Source organism: Protobothrops mucrosquamatus, unplaced genomic scaffold (genome assembly GCF_001527695.2).
Source record: "Protobothrops mucrosquamatus isolate PMUCROS unplaced genomic scaffold, P.Mucros_1.0 scaffold4537, whole genome shotgun sequence".
Taxonomy (NCBI): domain Eukaryota; kingdom Metazoa; phylum Chordata; class Lepidosauria; order Squamata; family Viperidae; genus Protobothrops; species Protobothrops mucrosquamatus.
Window position 1 is genome coordinate 2,134 of NW_015390442.1, and position 10,096 is coordinate 12,229.

Genomic DNA, 10,096 nt, shown 5'->3' on the forward strand with positions numbered 1-10,096 from the left:
GATTTCTGGAGGCAGGTTGTTCCACTGGTTAATTGTCCTCACTGTTAGGAAGTTTCTCCTTAATTCAAGGTTGCTTCTCTCCTTGATCAGGTTCCAACCATTGATTCTTGTCCTGCCCTCTGGTGCTTTTGGAGAATAATTTGACACCCCCCCCCTCTTTTTTGTGGCAGCCCCTCAGATACTGGCAGCCCCTGTTTCTTCTTAGACTAGTCACTAGCCAAACCCAAGTCCTGCAGCCGTTCTTCTTACTGTACGTTTTAGTCTCCAGGTCTTGGATCATTTTATGAAGTCCACACACCCTTCCAGAAATGATCACAAAGCCCCAGTCTTGAGGAGCTCTCTCCGTCTGCAGGGTCCCATCAGTGGGCAAGGAGGACATCCAGAAGGAGGGTGGGATACAGACAAGCTGCTGTGCCCCCAGGCTGGTCTGGAAGAGCTGCCCCCCACCCCCTTTCTTTTGGGTGCTCTCCCTGAAGAAGAGCTGAGACGCTCCAGCGGGCTTTGGGGCAGGGTGGCCCTCCCGGCCTCAGGCACCCTCTTACCCTCAGTTACCTGTCCCAGGGCTTTAGCCAAGGCCCACCCAGAGACCCCCCTGGGGAGCAAACGGACCGGGATCCATCCTTTCCCAGAGCCGGGCTGAGGTCCTGCACTTCGGAAGATAAACGGGGGTCCGTCCAGCTGGGTTTTATCCCCCCCCCCGCCTGCTTGAAGGTGTGAGCCTTCAAACATGCCACGCACGTGGGGTGGGGAAATCCACACGTCTCCCACGCGTGAAAAAGTGAGGAGCTTTGAACCCGGCCAGGGTCCCCTCTCCAGTGCGGACCCTCGGCCCTTCCCACCACCGCCCCGGGCACCCCCGGACCTCTGCTCGTTCCCCCCTTGGGGCTTTGCTGCTCGGCCGCCGCACAGAGGGAAGCTCGGCCGGCGGCGGAGCCAAGCGGGGCAGCCTTGCACTTTCCGGGCAGCCCGGGAACCGCCGGGACCCTCCTCCGTGTTTTGCCCGGAGGCGTCGCGCGTGGCGGGCGAGGACGGAGAAGGCGGATCTGGTGGCTTCGCCCGCCACGCGACTGGCAGCCGCAGCAACCCGGGACGCGGATCCTTCGCCCGCTTCTCGTGGCCCCGTGCGAGTGGGGCAGCCCCCCTCCGACACCCGTGGGGGGGAGATCAGGGCGCAGGGGCGAGAGAAGGGGGGGGTTGAGCCGGCGCTGCCGCGACGCCTCCGGTACACAGCCGGGGCTGGGACAGGGGTTGGGGCTCACTCTGAGTAGCCCCCTCCGACCCCCCCCCGGAGAAAGGGAAAAGGGCCTAAAGGGAGAGAAGCCCATCAGGTCGGGAAGAGGGGAGTCAGAGGGGAGTACTCCCCACCGTGGGCTGCGTGCACAAAAGCTATTGAGTCCCAGAGCGGCTGGCAGGTTGTTCCAGGGGAGGCAGCTCCTGGGCCCCCGCCCCGCCTTTCTCCGGGTCCCGCTTTGGGGGTCCCTGAGCGGCAGAGAGCGTCAAGTCCCGCAGCCCTCAATCCTCTAATTCCTCACGGGTGGGCTAAGCACACCTTGCGCCAGGGAGCCCCAGTGGACTCTCCAGGGGGGGGAAGGTGTCCCTCCCTGGGGAGCACAAGGCAGAGCCCCCCCAGGCGCCCCCCATGAGGAGTCCCAAAGCCCAGGCGGTCCTCTTCTTACAACAATACGTTTATTGACTGCTCAAAGTTACAGAGGCACTGAAGAAAGTGACCTGTGGCCGTTTTTCACACTTGCAACAACGTGTGGTCACGTGAAGGCAGGACAAGAAGCAACGGATGGAAACTAACCAAGGAGAGAAGCAACCTGGAACTAAGGAGAAACTTCCTACAGTTAGAACAATTAACCAGTGGAACAACCTGCCTCCAGAAGCGGTGAATGCTCCAACACTGGAAGTTTTTAAGAAGAGACTGGACAGCCATTTGTCCGAAATGGTATAGGGTTTCCTGCCTGAGCAGGGGGTTGGACTAGATGACCTCCAAGGTCCCTTCCAACTTTACTACTACTATTACTATTATTACTATTACTATTATTATTACTATTACTATTATTATTATTATTATTATTATTATTATTATTATTATTATTATTATTATTATTATTATTATTATTATCAGAATCCAGGCACTTGGCAACTCGTATCTGTGATGGCCATGATGGCCATGATCCCTTTTGGCAACCTTCTGTCAAGCCATGTCAACGGGGAATCCAGATTCGCTTAATAACCGTGTTACTAACTGAAGAACTGCAGTGATTCGCTTAACAACTGTGGCAAGATAGGTCATAAAATGGGGCAAAACTTGCTGAACAACTGTCTCGCTTAGCAACAGAAATTCTAGGCTCTGTTGTGGTCGCAAGTGAAGGACTAAGCCGTGCATTGAGCAATAAAGGAAGTTCTTCTGGCTTCAGGAAGGTCCTGTGAAAAGCAGATTTTTTTAGAGCTCTTCAGACTCTGCTTCCTTGTTTTGGTACAGTTGTCATAATATTTTGATAAGAGTGTTGGGCAGAGATTGTTAACACTCCGATGTTGACAGAGCCGGAAGCTTCCCAGACAGAGAAAAAGACGTTTGTGTCGGTATTAACTGCGATTTAATATGTGGATGCCAATAAACGTAAGGTTAATCTTTCATCCAAAGCTAAACAAATTAATAAACAAATACAAGTTATATCAATAAACATATTACAAAACTGTACAATAAACATTTCTAGTTTAAGTTAGCTACTAGTTAATGCAAAGATCTCCATTATACCGTTACTTGTTGTGTGTACAGGCCAGAGAAAAACAGAAAAGTAGACAAAACAAAACGAAGGGCAAAAAATAAAGTTATTCGGTTTCCGTCTTTTTTGCGCCTCTAGTAATTTGCAGTGTACATACTTGACCTGCTGCCTGACGCATGGTGTGCAGGGGGAGTGTTCTTGCTTAAATTTGATTAAGCTGTTCATTTTGGGGCTGCACCAGGGGGGGTAGCCGCCCACTCGCGGGTCAGGTTCAAGGTCCCATTCTGAGCTGGCCTTGCCCCAGATCTGGTTCTGGAATGGGGCAGGCACGGAGCAACTGCACCCCAGAGCTGGCAGCAGCCCCCACCCCCAGCATCTTGGAGGGACCCAGCCTGGCTGTGCTCCCCCCTCTGCTCAGCGCCTGCCCTCTGCTTCAAGGCGGGGGCCGCAGCCCGTGCCAGAACTTTCCCCAGGGGTCAGCTGGCCCCAGGGGTTCCTGGCAAGCCTGCAGAGGGCACCTCAACCCAGCTGGGGGCCTTCCTGGCTCCTGCCCGGCCTTGCGGTTCCGGATTGTTTTGCAGAGAAGTGTTGCAAATTAACCTGAGTGATGAATCAGCCCCTCTAGGCCCCCAGGACAGAAACCGCGGGGGGGGGGGCGGGCGTGGAGGAGCCGGGACTCTATTGGGGGCAAAGAAGGTCAAGGCCAGCCCTGAACCCCTGGCCCCCTGCCTCATCTCTTCTGCCCATCTCTTCTGCCCGTGACCAGAGACCAAAGCCAGCGAAGGGGGGGGAATTGAAACGACCTTCCCTGCCTAATGGGGAAACTGAGGCAACTCGACTCAGATCGGGGACCTGCCAGGAGGAAACCACTGGGGGGGGTCATAACCTGGATTTTTACACCAAGAGCATGCTTTCGGTCTCCCCAAGACTTTGGGGGAGACGGTTGTCCTTCCTCCGCTTCTTCTGGGTCCTGCGCGTCTAGCCAGTCCCTCCGGGAGCTGACGCCACGCGTGGCCTTCAAACGTCCCCAGGGGACACGGGTTCCCACTGAAGGGAAGCAGTCCGATGCTGCGGGAAGGACCCCCAAACCCTTCTTGGCAATCCCTGGAGCTCCAGCCCCCCCCCCCCACTTCCATCCTTGGGAAATAGTGTGGCCTTTTCTGCTCTTGTGATATAAATTCATACAGCTGGTCCTTCACCGCTCAAAGTTACAACGGCACTGAAAAATATGATTTAGGGCTATTTTTCACACTGACACCCTTTGCAGCATCCCCAGGGTCATGTGATCAAAATTCAGAGACTTGAATCACTTAACAACCGGGTTGCTAGCTCATCAACTGTGGCAAGAAAAGTCGTAAAATGGAGCAAAATTCACTCAACAAATATCTCACTTCACCACATACATTTTCTGGTTGTAAGTTGAGGACTCCATGTAGTGCGAGTCCCAGCAGAGGGAAAGTTTGCAAGAAATGCACAATCAGGAAAATCTCTCCAACTCCCTCCCCCCCCTCCTTTGTGCAAACAATCCCCCCCTCCTCCTTTGTGCAGACACAGTTTATTGTCTGTTACCAAAATATTAAAAGCCACAGGCTCAAGGACGGCCCCTCCCTGTCCCACACAAACCACTCAGCCCAAGAAGGGGGGAGGGGTTCCTGGAGGGTGGGGTGACACCCAATTTGCCTCTTCTCTTTTCCTTAAAAGCTGCAGACCCCCCTCTTTAAGTTTGGGGTGGCAATGGCTTCAGGCGGAATGGGGCCTGCAGGACCCCTCCCCCCCTTTGTGGACAGCCTACCCCCCTTGGGGCAAAATCACTTGCAGGCCCCCCACCCCCAATCCTTCGAGGAGGGGCCGGAGAGTGTGAAGCAAGGGTGGCGGGGGGGGGGGGTGTCTGTTCCTGGCAGCTTTGTGCAACCTCGGATGAGGCAAGGCTCTGGTGAGCAAGCCCCAATTGGCACAGCTGGGCACCCTCTCTGGGGGGGCTCCTAATAAGGCAACTGCTCCGAAGGGCTGGGGGAAGCGGAAGCTGCGGCCGGCTTGGGGAGGGGGGGGCTGAAGGGCAAAGCTGGGCACACTGACTAACACTCCCCCCCCCACACACACACACCCCGTGCACCCGGAGCCTGGGGGAGCGCAGGGCTGCCGTCAATGCTCCGCTGACTTGGAGAGGGGCACGAAGCTCCTTGCCAGTATGGGTGCCCCCCCAAGAGGGGTTTCCACCTGCAAGGACCCCCCCGCAGGGGGGCAGGAGGAAGAGGGAAAGGGGGGGCAGTGCAGCCCCTCGGGGGGGGTGGGCCATTTCCTCTTCCCCAAGTGGGCGCCCTGCTCTTACCAGTCCCAGCAGCCACAAGAGGCTCAACGGGGGAGGGAGAAAGGCAGGCGGGGTGGGTGGGTGGGCAAGGGGAGAAAGAGGAGCCCTCCTGGGCAGTCCAGTTCTACTTCTGGGGAGACCCTACAGCCCCCCCCAAGCAGCCCCCCATCCCCAGTAGGCTTGCAGCTCCCTGACTGGCCGGGCCAGCCGCAATGCAGCCCCTGCAGCTGCAACCGGAGCCTCCTTCCAGGCGCCCCGGGGACAGCTGAGTCCCCCCCGCGCGCCCCCCTCTCAATCAGAGGCTGGGGGCGCAGCGGGGCACCGGGACGGCCCTTTGCCCGTGGGAGGCTCCTCTCCCCTCTGCCCACAACGAAGCCTGAGGGGCTAACCACGGTTTGCTAAACCGACTTTTTTTCCCCAAAGAAGCCACGATTGTTGGCCTCCCCATCCCACAAACCGCGGTTTGCAAAACACCCCGACCGAGACCGCGCGACGGGCTCGCCTGCATTGGAGCCCTGCGCCGGCTTTGTCTGCTTCGCCCTCCGGGCGGCAAACTCGCCCCGCCAGGCTTTAAACCACGGTTAAGCATAAACCATGGTTTACAGCAGGGGTAAGTCAACCTTGGCTCTTTTATGACTCGTGGACTTCAACTCCCAGAATTCCTGAGCCAGCATAGCTGGCTCAGGAATTCTGGGAGTTGAAGTCCACGAGTCATAAAAGAGCCAAGGTTGCCTAGCCCTGGTTTACAGCATCCGTCCCGGCCAGACTCGCAACTCCGGGAGCGATGCCGGCCCCGCCCCGCACGCACGCACGCACGCTCGGCAAAGGCCATCGGCGCTTCCGCGGAAGCCGACGAAAAGTAGACCCGAGCGTAGCAGCGCGTCACCCTCACGTTCCCTACAGAAATAGTTCCGGCAGCAGCGATGTCGGCGACGGGGAGGTCCGAGCGCCGAATCCCTCCGCCGGCTGAGAGAAGCGGCCATGGCGTCTTCGCGGGTGCCGGAACAGAAAGAGCGGCCGCCGACGGAGCCCCCGGAGCCCTGCGACGGACCGGCCGGCGGTGAGGGGGAGGCGGCGGCGGGGCAGCGGGTGCCCGCGGCGGCTCCCAGCCGGCGGCGAAGCGAGGGGGCAGCCCGGCAAGATGGCGGCGGGCGAGCGGGGCGCAGGCAGCGCCAGGGGCAGCCCGGCTCGGACAGGCCCCGCGGAAGGAGGGGCGGGAGGGAGGGAGGGAGGGAGGGCGGCTGCGCGCGGGGGTCCGAGACCCCTCCCCCTCCCCTCGCGCGCCCCTCAGCCCCCCCCCGCTGACCCCGCCCCTCCCCTCCCCCTCCCCGCAGGCCCGGCCCCGCAGAGCGGCGGGGGCGACGGCGACCCCCGGCCCGGGAGGGGGCCGCGGCAGGAGGAGGAGGAGGAGGAGGAGGACGGAGGTGATGGAGCCGGCCCGGCAGAGGCGGCGGCGGCGGCGGAGGAGCCCCCCCCGGGTGAGCCCCCTCCCCCACCCCTCCCATTTCCGGGGCCGGGCGGGGGGGGGGTCTCCGGGGTCTCCCGGCGGGGCGAGTGACGCGCGGCTCTCGCAGGCTCCCGGCAGCAGCAGCGGCGGCGTTGGAGGGCGGCGGAGGAGCTGGTGGAGGAGGTGGTGGTGCGGCGCTTCCAGTGCCGGCGGTGCCCCTTCCGCAGCGCCGCCCGGCAGACGCTCCTGCNGGGGGAATGGAGGGGTCTGCTGCCCCTTATCGCTATGAAGGAGAGGGGAGGGGTCTGCTGAGAGGGGGGGTCTGCTGCCCCTTATCCCGGGGAGGGGCGGGAGTGGAGGAGTCTGCTGCCCCTTATTCCCAGGGGGGAGACGGGAGGGGTCTGCTGCCCCTTATCCAGGGGGCAGGCAGGGGTGAGTGGTCTGCTGCTCCTTATCACTATGGGGGGAGAGGGGAGGGGTCTGCTGTCACTTATCAGAGGGGGGAGTCTGCTGCCCCTTATCCAGGGGGCAGGCAGTGGGGAGGGGTCTGCTGCTCCTTATCACTATGGGGGGAGAGTGGAGGGGGTCCGCTGCCCCTTATCACGGGCAGCTAAGGGGCTCCTCCTCTGGCTGCAGGATGTGGCGACCCCGCCCCGAAGAGGGGCCGCCCTCGCAAGGGGGCTGCGGTGCCCGAGGAGGAGGAGGAAGGGGAGCAGCATCAGCAGGAGGAAGAGGAGGAGGAGGACATTGTGGACGCTGGTGCTATCGATGACCCCGAAGGTAAGAAGGGGGGCTGGACGCAATGGGCCCCCCGCCTAGCGTGGCTGCTGCTGCCGCTGCCCCACCAGTGCCCACCCGTGTCCCTCTGCAGGTGACAGCGACTACAACCCGGCGGAGGATGAGCCCCGCGTGCGCCTGCCCAAGATCGGCCGCCCGCTGCCCCCATGCCCCAAGCAGGGACTGCGCCGGCGCCCCGGGAGGCCCCGCAAGTTCCCTCGCCTGGAAGGGGCCCCTCGGCCGGAAGGTAAGGGGCCGCGGGGGGGGAGGAGGAGGAGGAGGAGGAGGAAGGGCCGGTGGGCAGGAAGGTCTTTGCGAGGGGCGGAGATGCACTGAGGCTTCCGGCCTGGGCAGCGGAGACCACCGCGGACTTTCTGGGCTTCTGTCCTGTCTCCCTCCGTTGGGCAGGGCTGCCCTCTGTGCTGAAGGGCGGTTGAGAGTCCTGACAGCGGCTCCTTCAGGCAGCACCCCTTGGGGAGAAAAGCCCGGAGGCTTTCCAGGGATTTTTCCAGTGGAATTAAGACCTGCTGCTGCTTGCGAATGGGCCTCTGTGCAGGATTGGGTCCATTTCCCGTCTTTTGTGCATCTGCAGGCGCGTTTCCTGCTGTGTCCTGATTGCTTTAGCCAGCAGGGAGGTTTTGCCAGTTAATTCTTGAGCCTGGAGGCCTCCTGGCTCCGGCTTTCTCTTCGCTTCTGGGGCCTCGTTTGATGTTACCCGCCAAGCCAGCTCAGGAAAGACGCTTCTTGACCCCAGGCAGCCCCTTTGCTGTCCGGGCCGTTCTCTTGACCGTCTGTCCCCGGAGGGGCCCGAGCGGAGATCCCATCGGGGAATGGCCGCTCCCCCTGTACAGGATAGGATCCGGTGGACGTTTCCTGGGTGTTGCCGGCAGCCCTTCGCCTTCTCTCTTGCCATTGGCTGCTGCTGCTTTGGAGACCTGGATCTCCATGGTTGAATTGTTCCCTCGGCAGGCGGTGAAGTGGAGCCAGCCGTCCCCTCACCGTGTGACCCGCAGGGGGACGCGCAGAGCTCCGAGGTGGCCAGCTCCGTCCCCCCTGACGCCAGTCGCCTCGCGGAAGTGGCGGTGAGCCAGTCGGACTCGGAGAACAGGGACCCGTCGTCCCACGGCGAGCCTGAGGCACTTCCCCGCCGACGAGGCCGGCCCTCCCATCGGTTCCTGGGCAAGAAATACCGCAAGTACATGGGGCGAAGGCGAGAGGCGGGGTGGCTCTGGAAGGAGGCCTCTGGCTTGGGCCCCCCGCAGGTGACACCCCCCCCTTCTGCGCCTCCCCGCAGGTACTGCTACAAGTCCGCCAAGCCGTTGATGCGGCCGTACCTGTGCCGGATCTGCGGCTCCCGCTTCCTGACCCACGAGGACCTGCGCTTCCACGTGAACTCCCACGAGGCCGGGGACCCCCAGCTCTTCCGCTGCCTGCAGTGCAGCTACCGCTCCCGGCGCTGGTCCTCGCTGAAGGTGAGCCTCCTCCCGCCGGCCCCCTCCCCCACACCCCAGGCAGGGAAGCAGCCGTTGTGTTGCCAGGAGCCACCAGCCTCTCGTCTGCCTCCCGCAGGAGCACATGTTCAACCACGTGGGTCGGAAGCCCTACAAGTGCGAGGAGTGCGATTACACCAGCGTGTACAAGAAGGACGTCATCCGACACTCTGCCGTGCACAACCGGGACAAGTGAGTGCTGGACAGAGGAGCTCTGGACCCCCTCCTGGCCTTGCGCGGCCTCCGAACCCGGCGGGGCCTTCCCTCCGTGCTCCGGTTTCCTGACGAAGCCCTTTCCCCCTTTGCTTTGTTGCAGGAAAAAGCGAGCCGACCCAGTAAGCAAGGAGGGTCCCCTGAGCCTTGGCCCCCTTCCCACCCCCCCCATACCTCCCACCCCCCACCTTATGCCCCCTCTGATTGGGAGGGGGCCCCAGCTTGGCTCTGTCCTGGAAACGGCCTTGTTTCTGGGCTTTGTGGTCCTGCCTGGCCAACCCTGGAGCAGCTGGTGGTCTCCTGCAGAGCCCCCCTCCCTCCCTCCCTGGGCCCCCTCCCAGCGGCTGACCCAGCGGGGGTCTCTCCCCTCCAGGCTCCCAAGCGGAGCTCCTTCCCCTGCCCGGTCTGCGGCCGAGTCTACCCCATGCAGAAGCGGCTCACCCAGCACATGAAGACGCACAGCTCCGAAAAGCCCCACATGTGTGACAAGGTGGGTGTGGGGCTGCCGGGGAAGGGGGGGGCAGGCACAAAGCTTGGCCCTGTGGGTGACCCCGGCTGACCCCTCCGCCCTCTCGCAGTGCGGGAAGTCCTTCAAGAAGCGCTACACCTTCAAGATGCACCTGCTGACCCACATCCAGGCGGTGGCCAACCACAGGTGAGCGTCCCCGACCGGAGCCTTCGGGGTGGGTCCCCCTGCGGCTCTTCCGGGGCGCGGCTCACCGGGCTCCCCTCCGTGCAGGTTCAAGTGCGAGTTCTGCGACCACGTCTGCGAGGACAAGAAGCTGCTCCTCAACCACCAGCTGCTCCACATCAACGACCGCCCCTTCCGGTGCAACCTCTGCGCCTACGCCACCGTCCGCGAGGACTTCCTGCTCTCCCACATGGCCGTCAAGCACACAGGTGCCTGCAGGGTGCGGCGCCTGGCGCCCGCGGGAGGAGACCTCCTTGACTGCCTTGGGGGTCTGTCAGAGGCTTTGTGCGGGGCTGCCCCCCCATATCCCAACCGTGGGCCCTTCCTTTGTGGCCTTCTGCCGTTGTGGCCTCGGGGTGCCAACAGCTTTTTACTAGCCCCCCAAAACAGTCCCGGAGCTCCTTCCTGGGGATGCCCATCTGCTTTCCTGGCCTGTGG

The 10,096-nt window shown here is 61.8% G+C and overlaps 1 protein-coding gene across 1 annotated transcript in view; it reads left to right on the forward strand.

Moving 5' to 3' along the window:
* Positions 1 to 6,021: 6,021 nt before the first annotated feature.
* The window catches only part of ZNF335 (zinc finger protein 335), a 9,285-nt gene continuing 5,210 nt past the window's right edge, over positions 6,022 to 10,096 (forward strand). Inside the window, exons 1-12 of the mRNA XM_015828464.1 lie at positions 6,022 to 6,100; positions 6,375 to 6,518; positions 6,615 to 6,752; positions 7,103 to 7,267; positions 7,359 to 7,511; positions 8,234 to 8,459; positions 8,559 to 8,736; positions 8,834 to 8,946; positions 9,071 to 9,089; positions 9,341 to 9,457; positions 9,546 to 9,622; positions 9,707 to 9,867. Of these exons, the coding sequence (XP_015683950.1) occupies positions 6,022 to 6,100; positions 6,375 to 6,518; positions 6,615 to 6,752; positions 7,103 to 7,267; positions 7,359 to 7,511; positions 8,234 to 8,459; positions 8,559 to 8,736; positions 8,834 to 8,946; positions 9,071 to 9,089; positions 9,341 to 9,457; positions 9,546 to 9,622; positions 9,707 to 9,867 (1,570 nt within the window). The remainder of the gene's footprint in view (positions 6,101 to 6,374; positions 6,519 to 6,614; positions 6,753 to 7,102; positions 7,268 to 7,358; positions 7,512 to 8,233; positions 8,460 to 8,558; positions 8,737 to 8,833; positions 8,947 to 9,070; positions 9,090 to 9,340; positions 9,458 to 9,545; positions 9,623 to 9,706; positions 9,868 to 10,096) is intronic.